The sequence below is a fragment of the Halictus rubicundus genome, chromosome 11 (assembly GCF_050948215.1).
Source record: "Halictus rubicundus isolate RS-2024b chromosome 11, iyHalRubi1_principal, whole genome shotgun sequence".
Lineage (NCBI taxonomy): Eukaryota > Metazoa > Arthropoda > Insecta > Hymenoptera > Halictidae > Halictus > Halictus rubicundus.
This window is the reverse complement of record NC_135159.1, coordinates 7513681-7536868: the sequence shown is the minus strand read 5'-3', so window position 1 is coordinate 7536868 and position 23188 is coordinate 7513681. Positions and strand designations below refer to the sequence as shown.

General features: G+C 36.9%; 1 protein-coding gene across 1 annotated transcript in view; it reads right to left on the bottom strand.

Annotated features, from left to right (window-relative positions):
* The window catches only part of Dip-lambda (Dpr-interacting protein lambda), a 152304-nt gene that overhangs the window by 7385 nt on the left and 121731 nt on the right, over positions 1–23188 (bottom strand). Inside the window, exons 4-8 of the mRNA XM_076797330.1 lie at positions 20047–20149; positions 9234–9349; positions 7790–7975; positions 3253–3439; positions 86–217 (exon numbers count right to left, since the gene is read on the bottom strand). Of these exons, the coding sequence (XP_076653445.1) occupies positions 86–217; positions 3253–3439; positions 7790–7975; positions 9234–9349; positions 20047–20101 (676 nt within the window). The 5' untranslated portion in view covers positions 20102–20149. The remainder of the gene's footprint in view (positions 1–85; positions 218–3252; positions 3440–7789; positions 7976–9233; positions 9350–20046; positions 20150–23188) is intronic.

The window sequence follows — 23188 nt, the reverse complement described above, 5'->3', positions numbered from 1 at the left end:
TAGTTTACGTTCTACGTATGAATTCTGACAATTAGCAGCTATAGTGGTCGGTTATGCGTGTAGATACGTGACAAGTGATACGTACAGTGGACAACGACGGAATAACGTTTGCTGACTGTCGGACGCACATTGTTGCTGGCTATGCAAAGATACGTGCCCATCTCCTGTCTAAGAACGCCGGCCAATTCCAGGATTTCACCCTCGTAGAGTAGCACTTCTGCAACATCAACAAATTTTCGTTCTCATCTTAAATATTAATTAATAAATATATAAATGTCGTGTTTTCAAGTCACTCCATTTATTGAGATTAAAAGAACGTTCAATCAATTGTAGATGTTTCATTTGTTGTAACTTTGTGAACAAAAATAGGACAATGGTCTACTTAGGCTCATTTTAAAGAGCGAAGCTTCTAGTTTCAACCCCGCTAATTGCTTTTTAAAGATTGCTTTTTCTCTAGGGCGAGAAAGAAGAGAGCGTTGTCATCCTAGTTATTTTGTAGCCTCAAATGTCCCTAGGGAGTTTAACCTGTTGTATCTTTGTGAAAAGAAATCGGATAACAATCTACCTAAGTTCATTGTAATGCTTAAAACTTTCAGTTTTACTATACTGAATTGTAAGACAATTTTAAGTTGTTGTCACTTTGTAAAATAAAATCATACAACAATGTAACTGGGCTCGTATTAAACAGCAGAACATTTATTTTATACTCCTAAAGGGTTGATGGCTAACATCCCTAAGTTGATTTTATTCTAAGATATTTTTTACTATTTAGCAGCTGGGAAAGGAAATGTTTATCCTTCAGCTTCTTTTTGTTCGAAATTTTATATTTCTCATAAAACTGAAATTTTCTAAGGTGAACGGCTCGCTAATAAATTTCGAGTTGCCATTTTAGAATCGTCCTGTAGAGATCCCATATGGTGCCCATCTATTCGGTAATAAATGCCGCCGTAAAACGTGCCACCCACACGTTTACATCGAAATGTAAATCCCTGTCCACAAGGTAATTAATTAACGACAATGACCAGCGAGACAATCGATTATCCCGCATTGACGCGCGATACCTTGTGCAGCGAGGAAAAATATTTTTCCCTCTACAGTTATTTTCACCCAAATTCCTTAAACTGTGTCAAAATGACTTCAAAATTCAAACATCAAAATCCCTCGATAATTTTGTCCCACATTTTCCCCGAAACTAAATTTATATTAAATTTTTTTTTAAATGCTCCACACGGAGTATCCTACAATGCAGTTCAAGATTCTTTTTGATATCTCAATTATTCAATTTTTCATCAAAATTTATTTTCTAAGTAGAAATTCGTTTCGGTAAGAGGAAGACTAAAAATTGCAAATGATTCCGCCATTTTCTAACGTCTCCAGATTTTAAAAAATAGAAATAGAAAGCTTAAAGAGTATTCCACAATGCACTTCAGGATTCTTTTTGATATCTCAATTATTCAATTTTTCATAAAAGTCCAAATTTTTTTTCTGTGTAGAAATTCGTTTCGGTAAACCGGTGCCTCGATAATGGCAAATAACTTCGGCATTTGCCATCTTGTTCACTTCCTAAAAATTGAAATGGAAAGATGCGAGTCGGGTTCACGCTTCGGGAAAAATGTGGAGTTCTCCGTTTACAGATTACCTATGAAAAAAGTTGGCAAAGTTTGCCTATCGATGAAACGCGAATCGCGTCTCCGAAGCGAGCCGGTATTTTATGGCTTATGATTTTAATTAACTCCGTTTAATCCGTTCAACGAAGCGGAAGGAATATCGCGGGTTAGAGAGAAGGTTTACCAGCTCTCCCGAGCAATTCCCTCGCTTTACCTTGTGATTTGTTCCAACAGACATCTCTATTCACACCGTTAAGCTCTGCGAATCCTTTCTTAACTCGATCAGCCCATTCCCCCGTCAAACTTTCAGATAATGTTTCCCTTTTCAGACTTTCTATCCCTCGAATCGGACAATTTTTCGACGCAGGCACTCTGTAGATTATGATCAAATGAAAAGAACACCATATTCAGACCCATGCTTTTCGTTTGCATTTAAATCTAATTAGAAATCTTTCTCTTTAAATACATTGTGCTCACGAATTTTTATTTAGCCAACTAATCGATTGATTGGAACGATTACTTTTTATCGCAATCAACAGGGCTCAATTTACTGTAAGAATATTTTTTTAATTGGAAATTTTACGCTAGCAACACTTAAAATTATAAACAATACCATTCTGCGTGAATTTCGAATTATTACGAAAGCGGACTGTGTTTAGGAATTTTTATTTTGGAAACTACCTGCTCGATGGAAATAATTGTTTTTTATAATGATCCGTCAGGTTCAATTTAGTGCAAGAATATTTTTTTCATTGTGAAATTTACGCTAGTAACATTTAAAAATTAACAATTGTAAACAAGACCTTCGATTGGAACGGCTCAACAAGATGGCCGACTTCTTAATACGAAGCCTGCAATTCGCGAAGTGCAGGTAAACCATTCGCATTTGCATTTATCATAGAAAATATGTCTTTAGTGTACGCCTTATCCTTAGGATGCATTTGTACTTTAGCGACAATAAGATACGGAAATTCTGCGAGCCGGAAACGCCGTTTCTCTGTACAAGTGATATATCTATTATCCTAGTTTCGTGCATCTGCTGCGGGTCATCTTGCAACGAAAATGGATGCGTGGCATCAGCGTGTATACGAGCCAATCATTTTGCATCTTTAGTGCTGTAATTACTATTTGCTATTACCGTCGTAATGTGTAAATATTATTGCGCCATTATCGCAATTTGCATACAATATTAAATGTTGTTTCACCGGTTAATCGAAAGAAACAAAATGTTACACATGTAATAGGTAATGTATAAAACGTAATGTTTAATATGGAACGTGTAATACGCGTGTAATATTTAATGTGTAAATAACGTGCACGGGCCATATACAATTTAATATGTAACATGTAGCGTACAAGGCACGTGTAATATTTAATGCAAACAATGTAACCTAACAACTTAAGTTGTTATATTTAGGATGTAATACGTATCATGTAATATTTAACATGTAACATATGGAATACAATATTTAAGATGTAATATAGAGCATGTAATATGTAGTATGTTACATACATCACGTAACATGTAATATGTAATATGTTACACATATCGCGTAACATGTATGTAATATTCTACATGTGTATACTCTTTTGAGAATATTTTTTGTAAGGTATTGTAATTAACATGTAATTCAAGAAATGTTACCTCTTCTCTGTCCATCCTCCCTGAGAATAATCTTCTGTCCATCCTCTCGTTTCCACGTGACTGTAGGTTGTGGTGAGCCAGTGGCAACACATTTCAACCTTATATTGCCGCCTTCAGGGGTTATCATACCTTTAGCAGACTCATCGTCCACTATATCCGGAGGTATCAACACTTCCATATACCCTTTCTGAAAAATATATAACAAACAATTTTTATCACTTGATCAAAATTATTTTTACTTCTTTCATACAGTACTACATTACAATATTCCTAAATATCATTACGTTTTAGTACGATATTTCTCCATGTTACCATATTTTATTATAATATAATATTTTTCCATATTATTAATTTTTATTGCAGTATAATATTCCTCCGTATTATTATATTTTATTACGCTACAATTTTTCTTCATATCATTATATTTTAATACATAGCTTTTGTATTTTCAACTCGAATGGTCTATGTTACATTACTTCTACACTTTTCTTTGCATTTTAGAATCGTTTTTAACCATTTTATATTTATTCTTGCTTGTTTGTATCGTGATTTGTAGGAAGTGTTGTGAACTCTCCATATATAAACCACTCAGCGAGAAACAAAACAAACGTTTTCGTGACAAACATTTTTTGTTTTTAATTCTTCTTTTGTGAAACTTTTATCAACATATTCCTGACATTTTTCTGATTAAAATGAGACCAAACACGATACAATTCGCAGCACATTTACTTGTTTAAATCGCGATATAGTAGAACCTCGATTATCCGAATCGATAGTGTCTGCAACCTCCATTATTCACTTGTAAACATTTCAATCTAGAGCGATCCATATGCAACACGATTTATTGCACAAATCAGTAAAAATGTTTAACATGAGTGACTATTTTATTATCCGAACACCCGTTTTCAACCGATTAGTTCAATAATCGAGGTCCTCCTGTACTGTGAATTAAACAAATAAATATGATCCAAACCACGTCGTGTTTGGGCTCGTTTCAATCAGAAAAATGTCACAAATACGTTGGTAAAAGTTTCATAAAAAAATAATTAAAAAAGTTTTGTCACTGAATTAGTATCGTTTCATGTCAGTATTTTTCCATAGTTTCACATGTATTTCGACATTACTGTATAATCTACTCGGGTTCAGATCAAATAAAATATTAGAAGATCGTAGAGAAACAAAGTGTGTGCTACGATCGAATCACTTTAATCCAATCGTTGTCTTATCTCGAGTAGGACGCATGGATCGTAACATGTTAACTGGATTCTCGAAACTTTAGTCCGTTAATTCTATACAAGCTAGGTGTGCATGTGCTTAGGTCCGCAAGCAGGATACCGTCCTTAATCCTGGTGTATTTGTGCTAGGTATTACATGACCGCGACCTTGCAATCCTAGAACCCTTACATACATACATATATATATATATATATAATATACCACACTAATCTAGAACAAAATAACTTTTCCCAGGAAGCCGCAATTTACACTTTCGAATCTCACGAACGTGCGAATTCCCTTATCTACAAGGTGTCCGATTCGAACAGACTTTCGAAATATCAATTTTCAAAATAAATCGGTAAGGAGCATCTTCTTCCAACGGCCTAATCCCAACCAACTTGGATTATACCTTCTCTTTGGGATCCTGTATACGATTCTCTATACTATTTTAATTACTGTTCGATGACAGTAACAAGAACAAAGTGTAATCGCTCAAATTTACACACCCATAACTTTTGAACCAGTGAATTCCTCGCCTTAAAATTTCGATTTTTCGCATCTTCTCGTCAAGATGTACAGGATTATGTAGCAAAAAGTCCAAAATTTCTGGTTTGCCGAGGCGAAGTTTATCACAAGTTTAAGCATAACAAGACCTAGAAAGTATTTTATAATGTTCAAAAAACCCTAAACTGCGGTTTTTATGCATTCATGACAAAAATGGGTAGGTGAAATGTAAAATGGTTAACAATTTCATTCTTCAAAAAAGCCGATTATATTATTTGCAACTGTACAAAATTGTTCAAAGCGGAAATAAATGTCTATGCAATTCTTTTTTGCTGTGATTGATGCACAGAACTTTGTTCGATTTTCTTGAATTTATGCAGTAAAAGAATTTTACAGTTTCTGAGGTTTGAACTTACAATGTTGAATCTCGGGTTATTCGTAGGTGTTATCGCGCGTCTATTTTGCCGAAACAATCAACGTGAAAAAAGAATCCACTCTGTTCAGCTGTCCGTGCAATTATCACCGCTGTGACGTCACGTTCGGATGCACACCGATTATTAAAATGACTCGCTGTCTGTGCTCTACGCTCTTCAGTGTACACGGGGGCGTACGCATTCACACCGGGCCGAGGATAATTTTCCGCTCTAGAACGAAACACTCGCAACCCTTTGCACTTTCCGGCCAGTCCTCGGGTAATGCAGTTTCTACGCAGTTACTCTACACAATTAATTCGAACGAAAGTACTATGGAGGTCCTGCTGCCCCGTGGAAAAAGGATAATTACTTATAGGCAACGCCATCGACCTACGCTCTTTAATTAATTCTTAATTTCATTCCAGTTAATTCGCTACGAAATGCTCCGTTAAAATCGACAGACAAATAACCGTAAATCAACTTTTTTTTATAGCATTGCTAGAAATCCTAATGTCCACTTGTTTCTCCTAATTCAAGATGAAAGTGACAAGCTCCAACGATAAAATTGGTGCTTTTTAACGTCGAATGCAAAGAAAAAATCGTACAGTACATTTTTTGACTCTGATTAAAAATAATTTTGGATATTTTGAGGATTGTTGGTACTAATTATTGCAGTATTACGAACATTTGTATATCAAAGGCCACATTGAGAGGTTTTGGTATGGGTTACGTTAATAATTAAATGGAAGTATCTATCTAATTAATTACATAATTAAATGAAGTTTGAAATTCAATCAAGCGACGATACCTATCGTGCAAGTGATTATCGTTCGAACTATTTCCATATAAAATATTGGTTAGTTGACGGTACGTAGGTAACAACATGGCGCACGAGCTGAGTATGACCTCGTAGACTAATGCATGTAATGCGACGCAGCTATTTCGGCCACAATAAATGCATGAGTATGTCGGTAGCGATACCACAAACCTCGATATATGATGTCCTGTTAACCTCCCGTTTTCGTTCAACCAGGATATTCTACCTTGATACTTATTATACTCTACTCAGATCATTTTCCAGAAACCAATTTCCACAATTTCTTCTTCTTCATATGATTGAATAAAGATCTCCTTATACCTTATAAGAAATTATTAGTATTTTATTTAAAAAATTAAATCATGTATCATTCCCGATTTTTTTTAAATATTCACTTTTTACGAATAATATTAAATTTGATCAATTTTTCAGTCATTTAAATAGTCATATATCATTACGCTTTTGTAAATCTATTTTTACCATTTTTGAAAACACAAATGAAATAAAAGAAAGGAATATAATTTATAATTTTTTCTTGGAAATGTATGTATATAAAAATGATATTATAAACTGTTATGAACTACTAGAATAATGTGTTATTTATAATGTTTATGATAGTTTATAACATAATATGATATTGTCTGTAATAATTTATAATTCAGACACTTGTTGCTACGATCACTGTTCACTCGGTGCACAAGGCAAATCAATGTTAAACAAGGTCTACAAACGTTACCCGTTGACAAAAAAGTTGTTGGAATGGCATCGAGCAGAAACTTCTGCAAAATAAATAGCCGCAACAGCGGATGCTTCAGATCAAAGTAAATGGAAAGTTGGTTGCCTACAACTTTGTGATCCGCATCGTGTGCACCGAGTGCAAGGTGCACTCAGTGGAATTGCAGCTTAAATTTTCAATTGTGGTCATCGAATTCCCGCAAAACAATAACAGCTTGTTTGATTCATTTTTAAATACTTTTAGATGCAAAACCTGAACATTCAAATTGAATTATCTTACATATCATTGTAATATGAACAACAGAAAACTTATTATACCAAAGCATGCCAAATTGTGTGATAAGTTATAAACCGCGACATAAGGTATATAAACAAATATTATAATATTTAAATGAATTATAATACTTAAATCAGTTATTATATTCTATAACTTGTATTCATTTGCATGTAGCTTTGTGTATATTTATTAATTATTTATATCCAAAAGATAACATATGAAGGAGTACTTTGGAAAAATTGTATACATATACAAATGTATATCAAAATTTTTGGAGAATTCATTTTTTATTTTGGAGGTACGTTATGAATCGTGTGTCCTTTGTAAATTTTTAATGTTAATTGTTGAATGATAATTTAAAAACAAAGTTGAAATCTCGATTTTATTATTCTTGATTTTTGTGTGATACCATCTCGAAGAATTATCCCTTCAATTTTATTACATTATACATTAGCATCTTACAATGTTATAAACATTTTTTTTTATATATGATGCGAAAATAATGATTTTTTTTTAATTGGAAAATTGCAAAATATAATGTATTCGACTATTGCAAAAGTACAAACTGCTTACCTGACTTCTCATGGGGTCCGTGTTCACCTGGCACATGTAAGCACCCGAGTCATTCTTTTGAACGTTCATCACGTGCAGCTTCCACGTGTTGTGCCCATTATGCGTGACTGAAAGACGCGGGTTGTGCGCCACCAACTGCTTGTGAATTGCCAGGATCGCTCTTGAATCAGACTTGATCCAGGCCACCTGAGAAAACCGTTTCAAAATTGTATACTCCTCGCATTAATCTCATTCCTTTCAATTAACCACAAAAGCATTTCAAATTGAAACTCTTTCCCGCCGTTTCAGAACGTCCAAGTACCAACTTTAAAACTTCTAAAACTCTGTATAATCTAACAAAGAGACAATGTAACCTAAAAAGACAACTACAAAGCAAATTTTCTTCTTCTAAAAACTGTATTTTTATTATTAATACAAATAATATGTTCAATACAAGAAAAATTAATTGAGATTTCCATTGCCTTTTTAGGTTATCTAGTCTGTTCTGCAAAGTTATATAGTACTGTATATTTGTTACGATTGGTACTACTGGATCTCAATGTGGCGGGAATATTTAAAGTGCTTTACAACAATTTAAAATAAATTTTACTTTCGTTGCAAGACAAATTTAAATGTTTAAAAAATGTGTAAAATGAAGCTAAAATAACGTAGCAGAAAAGCTGCTGTATTCATAATACAGTAGTAATTACAATAATTCAAAATCTTTCTTATTTTTATTGAAGAGCTTTTTAGAGATAATATTTTTCTTATTCTTAAGAGCTTACATTTTTCTTATTTGTAAGAATGTTTTTGTAAATCCTCTGTAAAAATTTTTGAAATGAGTCAGGGACTTCGTTGAAACGTTTTTTTCCAGCTGTGAAAATCTTAGGTTTTCGAAGCAGTCAAAAAAGCTGGTGATAAGAGGCCAAACACAATTTTCTACGACTCCGTGGGCTTACCAGAATTGAAAATTCGTCCGTTTGATCCTTTGAGTGTTTTCTCGGGTAAACTTTCATTAAATGTCCGCTTAGAGGGAGGACCGTGTGTGCAATAAAAAATGCGGATTTTTTCTTTGCCGTTTAAACGTCTGACTCGCTTCGAACCAGTACGATCGTGTTTATTTTTCGTATAAAGAATTTCAATTCTCGTGCAAGGTCGGAGAAAAAAATGTTTTTTTCATTCTTTGATGACAAAAATTTCGAAATCTCTCAATTAGGCAGCTTCTGTATCTAAAAGCATTCAGTTTTTGCAAAAATACAGCTTCAACATGACCTGAAGATCAAGTAATGCAAATTCAATTTATTTAATTATTTTAACAAGTTCAAAATGACGAAGATTTTTTTGTAAATTTTTTATTTCTTTTTTGCATTTGATTATTTTTAAATCACATCGGATTTCTTTCTCAAAAATTTGTTTATGCTAATACTGAAGAGTTGGAGAGGAATTTTCATGTACTTATAGTTACCTTGTATGGTTGCAGATGATTGACAATGCACGTGAAAAATACGTCTCGGCCCTGGGTCACCGTGTGATTCTCTAAAGGAGCTAAAAACTCTGGCAATTCTTCCGGAGCTTTTTGGCCTGAAACATAAGTCGAAAAAAATGTTAGAATAAGAGCCATTTTGGAGGATCAAAGGAGAGATATCACGTTTCAAAATGAGTCTGGGTAGATTGTTGTGCAATGTGTTTTCTCAAAGTTATATTTGGATAAACTTTCTAGGGACATTTCAGTTTAATAAATTTTCGGGAAATTTTCCTTCCCTTTCGGACTAATATCCTAGCACAAAATCATTTTGAAAAAAGCAACTTGAAGTCGGGTACATCACTCCTAAGTTATTGTATATAACCTCATTCAACTCTCATCGATCTAGTGATTTTAATGAATAAGTGTTTTGGAGAAAAATTGCCTTCATAGTAACTTTTCGCATTACCGCGGGCGTACTCAGTCAAGTCAGATCGATCTAGGGATTTTAATGAATGGAGATACTGAAGAAAGAAAATGGCTTTTCTAGTAACTTTTTCGCATTAACGCGAGTGTTAAAATCGCTGTGGGAAATCAGTAACGAATCCCCGAGGGAGCGCATTCCGGCGCGGACGATTTTCCGTCGATATACATGCATGAATAAGCAGTACTGTCGATTACATATTCAAGCTTTTCCTGCAGAAGGAGATTCCACCCCCGCGAGGGGGCCGTCTGGCACTCCACCGCGGGACCGACAGAGATAAAGTAAGAAAAGAAAGGAGAAAAAGGAGCATACCCAATTCACCCATATTCCCGTATCGAATTCTTCTATGCGTTCATGCAAGAAAAGGCGATAAATGGAAAATTCTTGAGTCCTGCAGTCGTAATCTGGTTGTTGAAGCACCCTTCTTATGCTAGAAATTTTACGATCGCTCTAATCTTGCTCGCTTCGGAGCGTCCGCCTTTGCTTCCCGGTGAAGAAAACGGGAAAATTTTAATCCCGGAGCCGGATTTTATCATTTTGACGGATCTCGACTACAATTTATTTTTCATAAAAATATCTCGCATGAATTTTTCTCGCAGCTGCCAGTCGATTTTTGGGGCGAATCTGCTTATACAGTCGACTTCGACATTCGGAACTCTACAACTTGTCTCTACTAACCCTGGCAAAAAGTTTGCGACCGCATTTAAAAATCGCATAATTTTTGGTAAAATGATTAGAGATTTCTTGACATGTTAGAACACTTTGTTTACCAAGCGGGTAAACGAAATTTGGGAAAAATTGCTATTCGTCGAAATTGGGAAGAAAAAAGTAAAAATATTTGTATTTGTTACTTTTTTTCAGAAATCTCAAGGTCGCCTTCATTTATTTAAACGGGACTATCCCTTTTTAGACACCTACGATGATAGTCCCTTTCATCAAGAATTCAGTGACTACATTTACTCAAGGTCACTCAAGGTTAACTTAATTTTTTTAAACGGGATCACTCCTTTTTAAACACCTAGGATGGTGGTCCCTTTCATTAGGAATTCAGTGACTACATTTACTCAAGGTCATTCAAGGTCATCTTAATTTTTAAACAGGATCACCCCTTTTTAAACACCTACGATGATAGTCCCTTTAAAAAATAAATAATTCCAGGCGATCACGCAAGGGCGAAATTCAGCGATACTCCTGCATATGAATAATTGTGAAATATGGAACAATTTATGAAAATAGAAGAAAGCGATTTTTCCTCGAATAAGTTGGAGACTCGTTTTATGGAGGACGAGGTGTAGAGTGTGGGCAAGGGCTAACGAAATTACATGGAGTTTTCCATGGGGGTCGGTCGAATATCTATCTGGATTTTCAGATCACGGTGGCTCCGTGCTAACTCGGAAAATTCCGTGGATTCCGGGGGGATGCGGGGTAGGAAAAGTAGGGTGGAAAAAGGACGCAAGGGTTGTCTCGGCGCTCGTGAAAGACAAAGTACGGCCAGTGGAAGTTGCATCACGTGCGACGAACTCCCGTGCACCACCCCCGTGGAATCTTTTCTGTAAATACAGATTCTCGCCAAAGGCTACGCTCAGATATTTCGAAGACTTTTGTTACGGGCTCGAACAACGAACGGAACCCCCGATTGTTCGACCGTGATGAAAGCTTAAAACGCTCGGCCGACATTTCCTCGGGTTTGTAGACGCCATGGCCTCTCGCCCACCCTAACTGACTAATATTTTATTAACAACCCCCTTTCTTACTTCTGCTGGAGACCTCTTTTCATAAGACACTGCTGGGACAATTCTACAAATTTTTGTATCCATACGAATCGAATAGTTAAGACTCCATATCGAATTTTTGTAATTGCAGCACATCGCAAAGAGCAATGCTTAAAATTTAAGGGAGTGTGTAACCCGGTGAGCCTAATAAAATAGTGTGAAACAATTTTTTTTCTTACATAAAGATACTATAAAAAACGATTTTTTTTGGGGGGAAACACAGCAGCATTTTAGCTTCATTTTAATATTTTTTTTTCATTATTTGAAAGTACAAAATGGCGGAGTTGTATAACATTATCTAACTTCATGTAGAATAACTATTTGCTGTTTGATTTTTTCAATGATTAATTTTACGAGAGAAAAAATTTATATTTATTGTATATTTTTCATATTGCTTAACTATTGGCAACAGAATAGATTTTTATTTCGAGTGAAGGAAATTAATAATATTCATGTACAATAGTTTCTGTTTGAAATCCTCATCGCAAGTCTGACTTCATATCACATGGGATTAACAGAACGAAAGTAAAACTTTCTAAGTTATTTTAAAATGCATGGTAAACAAGTCTTCGTCTGTAGACAGGATTAAAATTTCATAGCGCCGCCGGCAACTCCAGTGTGTCGTTCCAGGTTTAAATTTAAAATGCTCGAGCTAGAAACCCGTGTCTACTTTTTTGATATCTTACTATTACTAACAATATCTTTAGAATAAATTAACTCAGGAGCGTCGAAAGTAGAGACTTCGAGCTTTAAAATGAGCCCAGATAGATTGTTATTTAATTTTTATCCACGAAGTTACAGCAGCTTCCATTTCCTAGGGACATTATTTCCTTTCCCCCAAATTCCTAGCGCAAAAATATTACCAAAAAAAGTTTTAATTTTGGCTTTACAGTGTCATATAATATTTAAATTGTGGTTTTAAATTATGGTGTATGTAATAATTCAATTATATGTTCACAGTTATAAATACATATAATTTAACACTGGAATCCATCAAAATAACATAGTGAATTTACCTAATAAATTTCTTTCTTTCTACAAAAAGTAACAAAAAATAGTGCATAAAATTAAGTTTAAATCCAAATGACTTCTGGCGATCTGTAAATCCAGTGTTAAGAATAAAAGCCTTTGGAGAACCGGCAAAAGAGTTCTAAAAATCGGGAGAAATATTTTATTGGAAATGTTGAGTGGTTGGAATTTCATTTGATTGCCCGTGTGTGTATGTGTGTATGGGTGTCCGCGTGTGGGTGTGAATCACAGTGATGGAAGAGCGAGTAGCTTCAGTTCGTGTTTCAAGTTCACAGAGACCATACCGCACGTCTACATAGAAAGAAAGTGGATCCTTGTCAGAGGAGAAGGGAAGAATGCCCCTCTTCAGGATACTTATCAGATCGGAGCACGCGCCTATTGATTTTGGCTTAAACGTGGAATCCCACCAATAGATAGAAGTTAGAGCTGAGACGCGAGCCGGCCTCGTAATGCAAGTTTTTCTTCCCCTAAATCACGTCAATCCCACGTCACTGTACTTGCCTCGGAAAATGAAAATTGGGACAGGGAGATATTCCCCTCGCTGCGAATACCGTGGCTCCAAATCTACAATAATATAATACAGACATAAAATGTAGATTTGTCAAGCTTTTGCAAAATTCTACTGGATAATGCGAAACAGATCGCTTTTCCCGGTTGATAACGGGAATTTACTTAAAAGGAATTATTCTATGGCATAGTGTATGCGAAGTAAGGTGGGGTTTATGTCATCACTTTGCTCAATTCGAATTTGTTCATTAAATATAGATCATTGAAGCTTTTGCAAAATTCTAGGGTAATTCTGGCTGGTATTGTGAACTTGGCTCAAAATAAATTGTTCTAAGATGTAGTGTATAAAAAAGAAGAGGGATGTGGGGGTTTATGTCATCATTTTGCAAATTTTCAATTTGTTTAAAAAATACACTGTAAAGTACATTTGAAAGTTTTCAATTTATCTCGATTTCCGCTCGTGATTCGATGAAAGCTTTACATATGAATTTTTTTCTCGAAGATATACCATAAGCGCATATATCAATTTAATTGAAGATAGTATATAGGTACAAAATGTATCAATTGTGTCGGAAGAATTAAAAGTTTCGATGACAGAGGTTCCATTTTGTAATTTCTCTGGGCTAGTTATGTCATCAGTTGATTAGGCATTCGACACGAATGCCTTCTGTTCGACCTGGCGATTTAAAAACCATTCGGAAAGGTAAAGCAATATAACAGTGGCATAAAGTGTTCATGAAAAATGGTAAAAATTTATATGCTGTTCGCGAGCGTTTTACTATTCGCATAGAAATCCTTCTAGAGTTACGCCTGGGGTCCTATGATAAAAGAGATCATCCTTTTTACGTCTTACACAGAGGATTTCTCGAATCCTATTGGTATTTCTATCCTTGAGGCGTGCCAATAGTGACTGCAATGGCGTGGGATCATAAATTCATTGCTAATGCAGCACCGAACCGAAACAACTGTCAACCGGCAACGCATTTTTATAAACTTATTCCTAAATAATACTTAGCTATTCCAAACAGGGGGAGAAGGAACAAAACTTCACCGAACGTGGAAAAATAAAATAAACCGTCGGTTGTGCTCCCGGCGGCGTGCCGTGGGGATTGTCTCGTTAGCATAATCTGCCAACTCGGAGAGACTGCCATACTTTTTCTTTCTCGCTTTTTTGGCTTTTCTACGTTCCTTCACTGTCTGCGCATTGCATTTAAAGGTTGCTATAGTGTCGCTTTTGACACTAAAAGATTCGGTTTTTAATTGTAATCGTTCTATCAATTGTACCGGGTGTCTCATTTGAATTGATACTCGCTCGAACATCTTCGAAACTGTTGATAATATCGAGGAATATTTCAAACGAAAATGTAGTGGTGCAGGTGGCCCAAAAATCACTAGACCATTTTAAAATTGAATAAATATATTATTTTTAAAAAATTTACATTTATTTTGTCATAAAAAAATCGAATCTTAAGTGGTCTGGGTTAGGACTACCATGTATTAAGCAATACACAATCTCACACAAGTTTTTGAGTCTTTTAGTAAATCCATGCGTAGAGGTCATATGAAGGTCAACCTTATTTTTTTAAATGAAACTATATTTTTGAATACACTGATCGATGCAGTTTTCAATTCACTACAAAAAAAGTGTAATCCATTTATATAAAAAAAAAAGAACCATGAAATCAGGAGATATTTTAAAATAATTGATCAACGCTCCGCCATTTTGAAATGATATCTCCCAATCTAATGAGCTTAAAATTTTCAAATGTAAATGTAAATATTTCAATACATTTTTGTGGAGATTTAAAAACTGCATCGATTCAGTGCATTTTGGACGCACAAAAAAATGTTTCGATTGTATAGTTGACCGATTAATCAAACGACTTTTATTTTGTTGTTCGAATGATCGTGGGAACTGGACTGTATCGGGAAATAATGAGAATCGATCGTTCGTAATACGACACTGTAACGAAACAGTGGAACGGTATTGCACGCTAATCAAGTCGCTGTGACTGTTTACGGTTCAATTACGTTCCGACGCAGTGTTTAGCCATATTATGAGTGAACTGTGATCACACCGTGACTAGGGGCTCATCCTAGTTTACGCTCGCTATCTAATCCAATAGTTATGCTGTGTGGCTTCGTAAAGTTTACGCTAACCTTTGAGTATAGAATTTCGAAGCTATGAAATTTAAACGAAATTTATAGAAAATTAGCGCACGCAACAATTTCCACAAAATAAACGGGTGTCTTTACGCTGAATATCAATCTATTAATCCTTTTCCATTTTTCATGGAAAAATTTAATTTTCAGAGGAAACTCAAATTTGAAAATGCCCCCTATATTTTTCTTGTTCTTTACATGCAATTTTTGTTTGGACCCTTGTGCACACGATAACGTATTTTAATATTTTGCTATGCCTAAGGAAATACGTTTAAAAAATAATTCAAGTGAAATGAGCAGGTGCACTAAGGTACTTGTTTCAATAATTTTTTAAAGTATTTACACAATTATTATACAGAACGTTCGACTAAGAAGGAGAAAATTTAAGGGGTGGTTTTTCATGGCAATATAAAACGAAAAGGAGGAATAAAAAATTTCGATTTCGGCTTAATTTGTCAGTTATTAACAATTAAAAAGTTCGCCTAAAATGCGGCAACCCTACCAACACAGGTGTAAACGTTGCGTACGTCATAGAGGCGCGCGACAGTCACGTAAACAAACATGTACATTTTTGTGCATACTTGCACCAGCGAGGATTACATTCAATATTTACGGACACAATGAATATATGCAAACCATTTTATAGTGATTACGAGTAAATTACTTATGCGATTGTAAAGTGAAAAGGCATTGGTCCCTTCTACTCGATAATTCCATAGGGCGGATATTAGAAATGCCCTTGTGGATTTTAACGAGTAGTTTTAATTAGTGAATCCTTAAAACATTTTCACCTCGCTGGGGCCCCAAATGAGCACCAAGGTGAGCATGATCTTGTCACTCGATACACGACTGTCGCGCGCCTTTATGACGTACACAACGGACACCTCTGTTGGTTGGGTTGCCGGATTTTAGGCGAACTTTTTACCGGTTAATAATTCAAAAATAAAGCCGAAATCGAAATTTTTTTATTCTTCATTTTCGTCTTATATCGTCACGGAGAACCACCCCGTATATTTTCTCCCACCTAAGTCGAATACCCTGTATAATTCCATAACTATCCTCGTTGCAACACAAAGCGAGCACAAAACTTATCGTGCTCGTTACGAGGCACGTCGATTTCCTTAAAAATCGAATTTATTCGGAGAAACTAGTCACAGCGAACAAAAAGGCATTACAGATTCGTGTCCGGGGTATTAAAATCTACACGGACAATCCATCGGAGTTTGCAACATTTCCGTACTTTCGTTCCCGCCGCGAAAATTACGATCAATCAAGCGTCTGTCACAGCGATATCGAAATCGAAACGAAGCCGGGCATTTCCGCACGTGATCGCCGAGGCGGCGGGTACAGCGGGTACAGTCGGGTACAGCGGGTACAGGCGAGCGCGTCGCGTCGGGTCGAGGTGTCGGTCATTCAACTATCCGCATGTGGGAGCGTATCTCCATTTGCGGCGATTCTGCCGGCGCGATATAAAGGATTTTTGCAAACTCAAGGAGCTCGTAAATTTTACGAGAAACGTGCTGGTCGGCTCGCTGCTGACGGGTTACCAGACGACTTGACTTGCGAACTTCCGCGCGTTAACCACCCTCCCGCGCCCCTTCCATCGCCCAACCATCCCCTCCCGTCCCACCCCCTACCATTGCCTAGGAAAACGGACATTTAAACGTAATTTTTCATGGTCGCGTAAATCATCCGGCCCTGTCATAATTTCGCCTCTCGCAGACCTGATTCGCAGTTGCGTCGTTCCCCTGACGCACTTGCTATCGTCTCGCATGCATGACCTTCCCGAAACTAGCATCGGGGGAAAGTACTATGAAAAGGACAATTTTCGGGTTTTCGTGCAAAAATCTGCGGATTTTTATGCGAAAATTGTTTGCATTCGTTGCAAGACATGGGAACCAGGAATTAAATCTCTCTTTTTAGTGGTACAGCATAAACAATAGTAAAAATTACAGTTTTCTTAGCCTATTTTTGCTATATAATTTTCTTACGCGGTGATTTTCACTATTTCTAATCGTTTGTAACTCGTGAATCGACCAATTTCGATGAAATTTTCAGTGTGTATACAGAGTGTCCCAAAAAAGGTGATTCCCGAGGTCATTTCAAGTTTTCCTTTGCAAATATCTTCTGCGCGGTTTCGTTAAGGAGTTATCAACGAAAAACGCGGACCAATCAGAGCGCCGCTAATATCTCCTTAACATTGTCGCGTAGAACATTTTCGCAAAGTTACTTCGAATGACCCCGGGAATCTCTCCTTTCAAGGAAATATAACATTTTTGGGACACCCTTTACAACCTATCCACCAAACACATTTTGTAAATTTTCGCTACAAGCTCGAACAAAAAAGTTGTGAGAAGCAATTTCTCCAAAATGTTCATTACATATTAAGCAAACTAACCCCCAGCTTGCTTAGCAGAAAGACTGAAGTTGGTCCATTTCTAAAAAAGTTATTGTTACTTAAAACGCGTGCCATCGATTGCATTAGGTTAGTGAAGCTGCCTGTGGGGATAGCACTGAATGATGTAATTTTTTTTATTTAACAGGTTGCACCGCGAGGGGTTGGTGTATAAATCGGCAAAGAGACTAATCGTAAGGTAATAATGAAGGATCAGCATAAAAACGGAACGGCTGAAGATCGATGTTAGCCGGGGACGGGAATCGAATTAACCGAGGAGCTCGGTTTATTGTTGACGCGTTCATAAGATCCGACGGAAGTAACAGGGTGCGGCGTGGGCGGCGGTGCAGCCTCCAGCTCGAATCTCTTAGCTGAGTATATCCGCGTTGCGGTAGAATGGCGCCGCAACTACCCTACAAGGGCAATACATCGTGGTAGTCGGGTGTAGGGGAGTTTGTAGAATCCACTTAAATCCGGTGTGATTTAGTTGGGCACGCGGCCCCTCGGACTGAATAGCGGCCTCTCCCGGTAAGTAACAGAACCTCAAGGCTTTTTAGACTGATAGGAACGGTTAAAAAGCTATTCGCCACGCCGCTACTTAGTTATGCCGGATAAATCTGCGCCGCGTTCCTCGACTTATTCCCTCGTTCCTACGGATCGCGAGAAACTGAATTTCAGGATTTACCAAGCATGCTTTTAACGGAATATAATTACCGGGGACCGTTCGGGAAAGAAACCGGACGAGCTCGGACAAGCCGCGGATCCGCGCGAAGAATGGTTCCTCTGCGAGAGGTAAACGGGTTAAAGACAAATCTCGCTCGAGGTGTATTTCCGGTGTTAAAACGGTTATTGGCACACTGCGGAATAAAAGTAAAACAAGGTTATTGGTAGAAATTGTCCATGTAAATTGTACGGGACAGCAGCCAAATAGAAACGTCATTCTACGTTTAATAATTTTAATCAGTGTAAAGTAACACGTTCATTAAAATAAAAAAAACTTCAGTGCAATTCGTTGATCAGTTTCCGAGATTCGTAAGCACACCCTTCCATGAAGCTTTCGAAAAATTGGAAACTTCAAAGGCCTGTATAATTTGAACAAATTGGAATTCAGCAAAATGATGACTTAAACCTCCCCTAATTTCCCATATATTATAGTACATAATATTCAATCTTAAGCCAAGTCTCTGATATTGTCCGGAAACAAGGATTTTTATTAATGATCCGTACGCATTTCTGTCTTTGTGAAGATAGGGGAAGAATTGAAAACTTCAAAAACTTGTATTTCTTAAACAAATTAGAATTCGCTAAAATGATGACTTAAACCTCCCCTAAATTCCCATATATTATATTACACAATATTAAATTTTAAGCCAAGTCCCTGATATCGTCCGGAAACATAAATTTTTATGACCCCTATGTATTTACAAACAAGAAAGAATTGAAACTTCAAAAGCTTGTATTTTTTAAACAAACTAAAATTAGCTAAAATGATGACTTAAACCTCCCATAATTTTCTATATATTATATCACACAATATTAAATTTTAAGCCAAGTCTCTGATACTGTCCGCAAAACATAAATTTTTATGTCCCCTGTCTATCTACAGACAAGAAAGAATTGAAACTTCAAAAGCTTGTATTTTTTAAACAAACTAAAATTCGCTAAAATGATGACTTAAACCTCCCATAATTTTCTATATATTATATCACACAATATTAAATTTTAAGCCAAGTCTCTGATACTGTCCGCAAAACATACATTTTTATGTCCCCTGTCTATCTACAGACAAGAAAGAATTGAAACTTCAAAAGCTTGTATTTTTTAAACAAACTAAAATTCGCTAAAATGATGACTTAAACCTCCCATAATTTTCTATATATTATATCACACAATATTAGATTTTAAGCCAAGCCTCTGATACTGCCTGGAAACATAAATTTTTATGTCCCCTATCTATCCGCAGATAAGAAAGAGGACAGGAAACTTTAAGTGCTCGTATTTTTTAAACATATTCGAAATTGATAAAACGATGACATAAACAGCCCCCAATCTCCGTCCGAGATTTCGCTCAATCAATAATTTCGTGCGCGATATCGCGGTTCGAGTGACAAAATCAAGTTTGACTTTTCCCTGGGAAGAGCGCGTGTAGGTTTTCAATGTGCCCGGCGCATCTGCGGTTTTCTCATGGAAGTCAGCCCACGGAAGTTGACGGAATCGCGTACACGAACTTTCAATTTGCCTCTTTCAGCGCGTCCCCGTTCCCATCGTTTAGCCGTGTTATTATTGTTCTTTGTTTCTCCAACTGTGCCGGCTTCTTTATCGAATCGTATCGAGGCACTTCCGGTCTTCTGATCGCGGGAATGAAAACTATTGGGCGAAGATGAGCGAAATTATTTTCCTCGATAAGGATCAGGGATCACGGGGTCGTGGAAGCTCGCTGACTCGATGGCAGGTTAGGTTACTCACATAAACAAAGCTGTAGAATTGCGGTAAGGAGGGCTGCGAGTCTCCGTGCTGCCATGAGAATCAACCACTTTTGCGACGACAGTGCGGGAGATGAGTTGGCGATCTGGAAACAAAAAAATACCCGGTTAGGGGGGACACTTAGGGCAGTACACAGGGCCGACGAATTTTTCGATATCTTGATTATTCGACTTTCCATAAATTCTTCAAGTCGATAATTTGTGGTGAAAAGAATTTTTGTTGATATTTCGATTTCTTGCATACTCTCATCATGCATACTGTCTACGTATCATGAATAGACTGTCAAGCTATTACTTGATAACTTTGATAAATTTTTCAGCGATTTAGATTGTCAAAATTATTTTTGTTGTCTCGTGTTGAATTCTTTGGCCTGTTTAAATTATTTTACACATTTTTCTGGTTTCTTTGTAGAAATTTATATTTTTGGGGTGGCGATGGATTCCGTAGCAGCCATTTTTCATCGTGCATACGCGTGGGCGCGAAGTCCGCCGCGGGAAAGTTCGTTATGAAGAAGACTATCACGGGAAAGTCCGCGAGCGTTAAACTTTAAGTAGTTCGCATGCGGAACGCCGGAAGCTCCGTGTTTACCAAATACAAGGCGTAATAAAGCGGCTCTGACTCCTTGGCCGGAAGTCGAGTTGTTGACGGTTGGAAAGTATCTACCTATTGTCGGGAATCCCTTTATAATAGCAGTTTTCAATCGCCCGAGCCACAGAACTGACAAACGTCTTATTCTCTGCTTATACTTTTTTAACAATTGCGATGGTTAACGTAATTGATGCGGATAGTGATTGGGAAGAGGATGGGAGAAGTCATGAGATAGAGGAAGAAAGTAGAATCTAACACGCATAAATTTCGAATCAGTGAAGTCCTCGCTTTAAAACCTTGATTTTTGGCATTTTCTCGTCAAGATGCACAGAATTGTATTTGTAAAAAGTTAAAAATTTCTGGGTCGCCAAGGTGAAGTTTAACCGAATATTTTTAAGCTCCTTTTGATATAATGCAATTACTGAAAACCCTGTTAGCAAGCTGTCGAGGGTTAATAATTTTAATAATTTAGTTATTTAATTTTCCTTATAAGCGCGTAAAATCCGCGATTTTATAAATACGACTTCTGTGAAAATTTTTTTGAAAAAAAAAAGTAAAAGATAAATTGATCGCATTGGACGGATTAAATTGATTGCCCAGAGGTCCATGGGGTTAGGAGCGATGGAAGGAAGGTGTCAAGACCGTCATCGATCCTGGCCCGCAACCGTTCTCGCCACGAGAATGAATTCTATACACAATGGAGTAATTAGAAAATCGAAAGTATAATGGGCCAAGTAAAAAGTGGCCGGGAATAATGAGGCAGCCTCGGAGGGCCTTGGAAAAGTAGCATGAGACGTCGGCCGACGTGGCGCGGCGGGTGCTCGGCCATTCATCCTTCGGGGCCCTTTTAAGTAATCCGCGTGCGTCGTTACCGGTTAATTGCATTTTACGGTTCATTGTTCATACGCGGCCATTCGTTAAAGCTCGATACTAAACGTCACCGTGAGTTCCGCCATGATTTCCAACGACGACAGAATAACGAGACCGACCGGGCCGCTGCTATAATTGGTGACAGGGCAACTATAGATGTCGTTAATTACGCGAAACGAGTTCGACTTTGGCCTCTGCGCGACCTCGGCCACCTCGCGATTCCTGTTTCGTTTAATTTTTTCCCGCGACGCAAAGGGCATTAAAAGCTGCAACGAAAAAGCCGATAATTAAAGACAATGCATGTTGCGCTGTGAAAAAGAGAGAGGAAGAGAGAGAGAGAGAGAGAGAGAGGATGTATTTGTTGGAAAATTCTTTTCTTTGGTCGCTGGTGACAGTGCTCTTAAGGTAAGCTTGGGAAAAAGCACGTTGTGGTAAAGTTCGTCTTTCTCGCTCTTAAATTGTTTGGGGATTTTATTGAAACGTGTTCTGGATTATTTGCAGTCGTAGATTCTTCTAAGTTTGTAATAGAATTTTGTCTGTAATCGTTTTGTCCAGTTTAGTCGAAGGTACTGATCGAAGTTTGCAGTTTTTAAAAATATTTTTATGTTAAATTGACAACTTCGAAGGCTTATATTTTTTAAACAAATTTGAATTCAGCAAAATAATGACTTAAACTCCCCTTGATTTTCCATATTCTATATCACGCAATACGAAATTTTAATCAGAACTTCTGATATTGTCCGAAACCGTATTGATTTTGAGTGATCTGTAAGTCCTCTGTCTCTGTAAAGAATAGAAAGAAGTGAACAAATTGAAGGCTTGAATTTTTTAAACAAATCCGAACTCAGCAAAGTGATGACATAAACCCCCTCCAATTTTCCATGCACCACGTGACACGATAACTAATTTTTGCGAAACTGCTCGACATTAACCGGGAAATGCAATGTATCGCAAACGCTATCAACATTTCGTCGACAACAAGAAAACGAACAAGTTGCTGATCACTTCGAAACGGCGGCCATCGAAGTTGTATAAGTTGTAATCGTCCATCACGTGAGACGATAGAATTAACGCTCACTGGATCTACTTCCTCCGGGAAGTACAATCGGATAGTAGCTATAGTTCAACCACTAATTCTACCGGCTTGAATAGCTCGCCGAATATTAATTTTGCTGGTGCGAGTTGGAATCAGCCAAGCTCCGCCAGTGTTAATCTTGCGCCTTAAACCTCCAGGAGCTCCACAAAGGAGTCCGCGTATTCAACGAAAAAGCCAAATCCATTTCTTCTATACATTTTTTTAATTATATCCAACGAAACAGACAGGACAAAAATTATCGTCCTCTACAATTAATTCGGAGAAAACGAGGACTTCTCTTTTTGCACAATCTTTGCTGTGACCTTGTAGTACATGTGCAGTACTTTTCAGGTCTGTAACTATTAACAAAACAATGACAGAAATATTTCATAAAAAAGGGATTGCAAATTCTTGATTGAAGTAAAGAGACGTAGGAAAAATTGTGTTATTAAATTTTTTTCTGGAAAATATAAATATTTACAAACCTCAAAAATAGTTTAGTGTTTAAAGAAACCTTTCCTGCACACGCCATAATTTTTCCAATAAAAAGAAAATTTTGCCAACTTTTATACCAGCGGCATTCTATTCAGG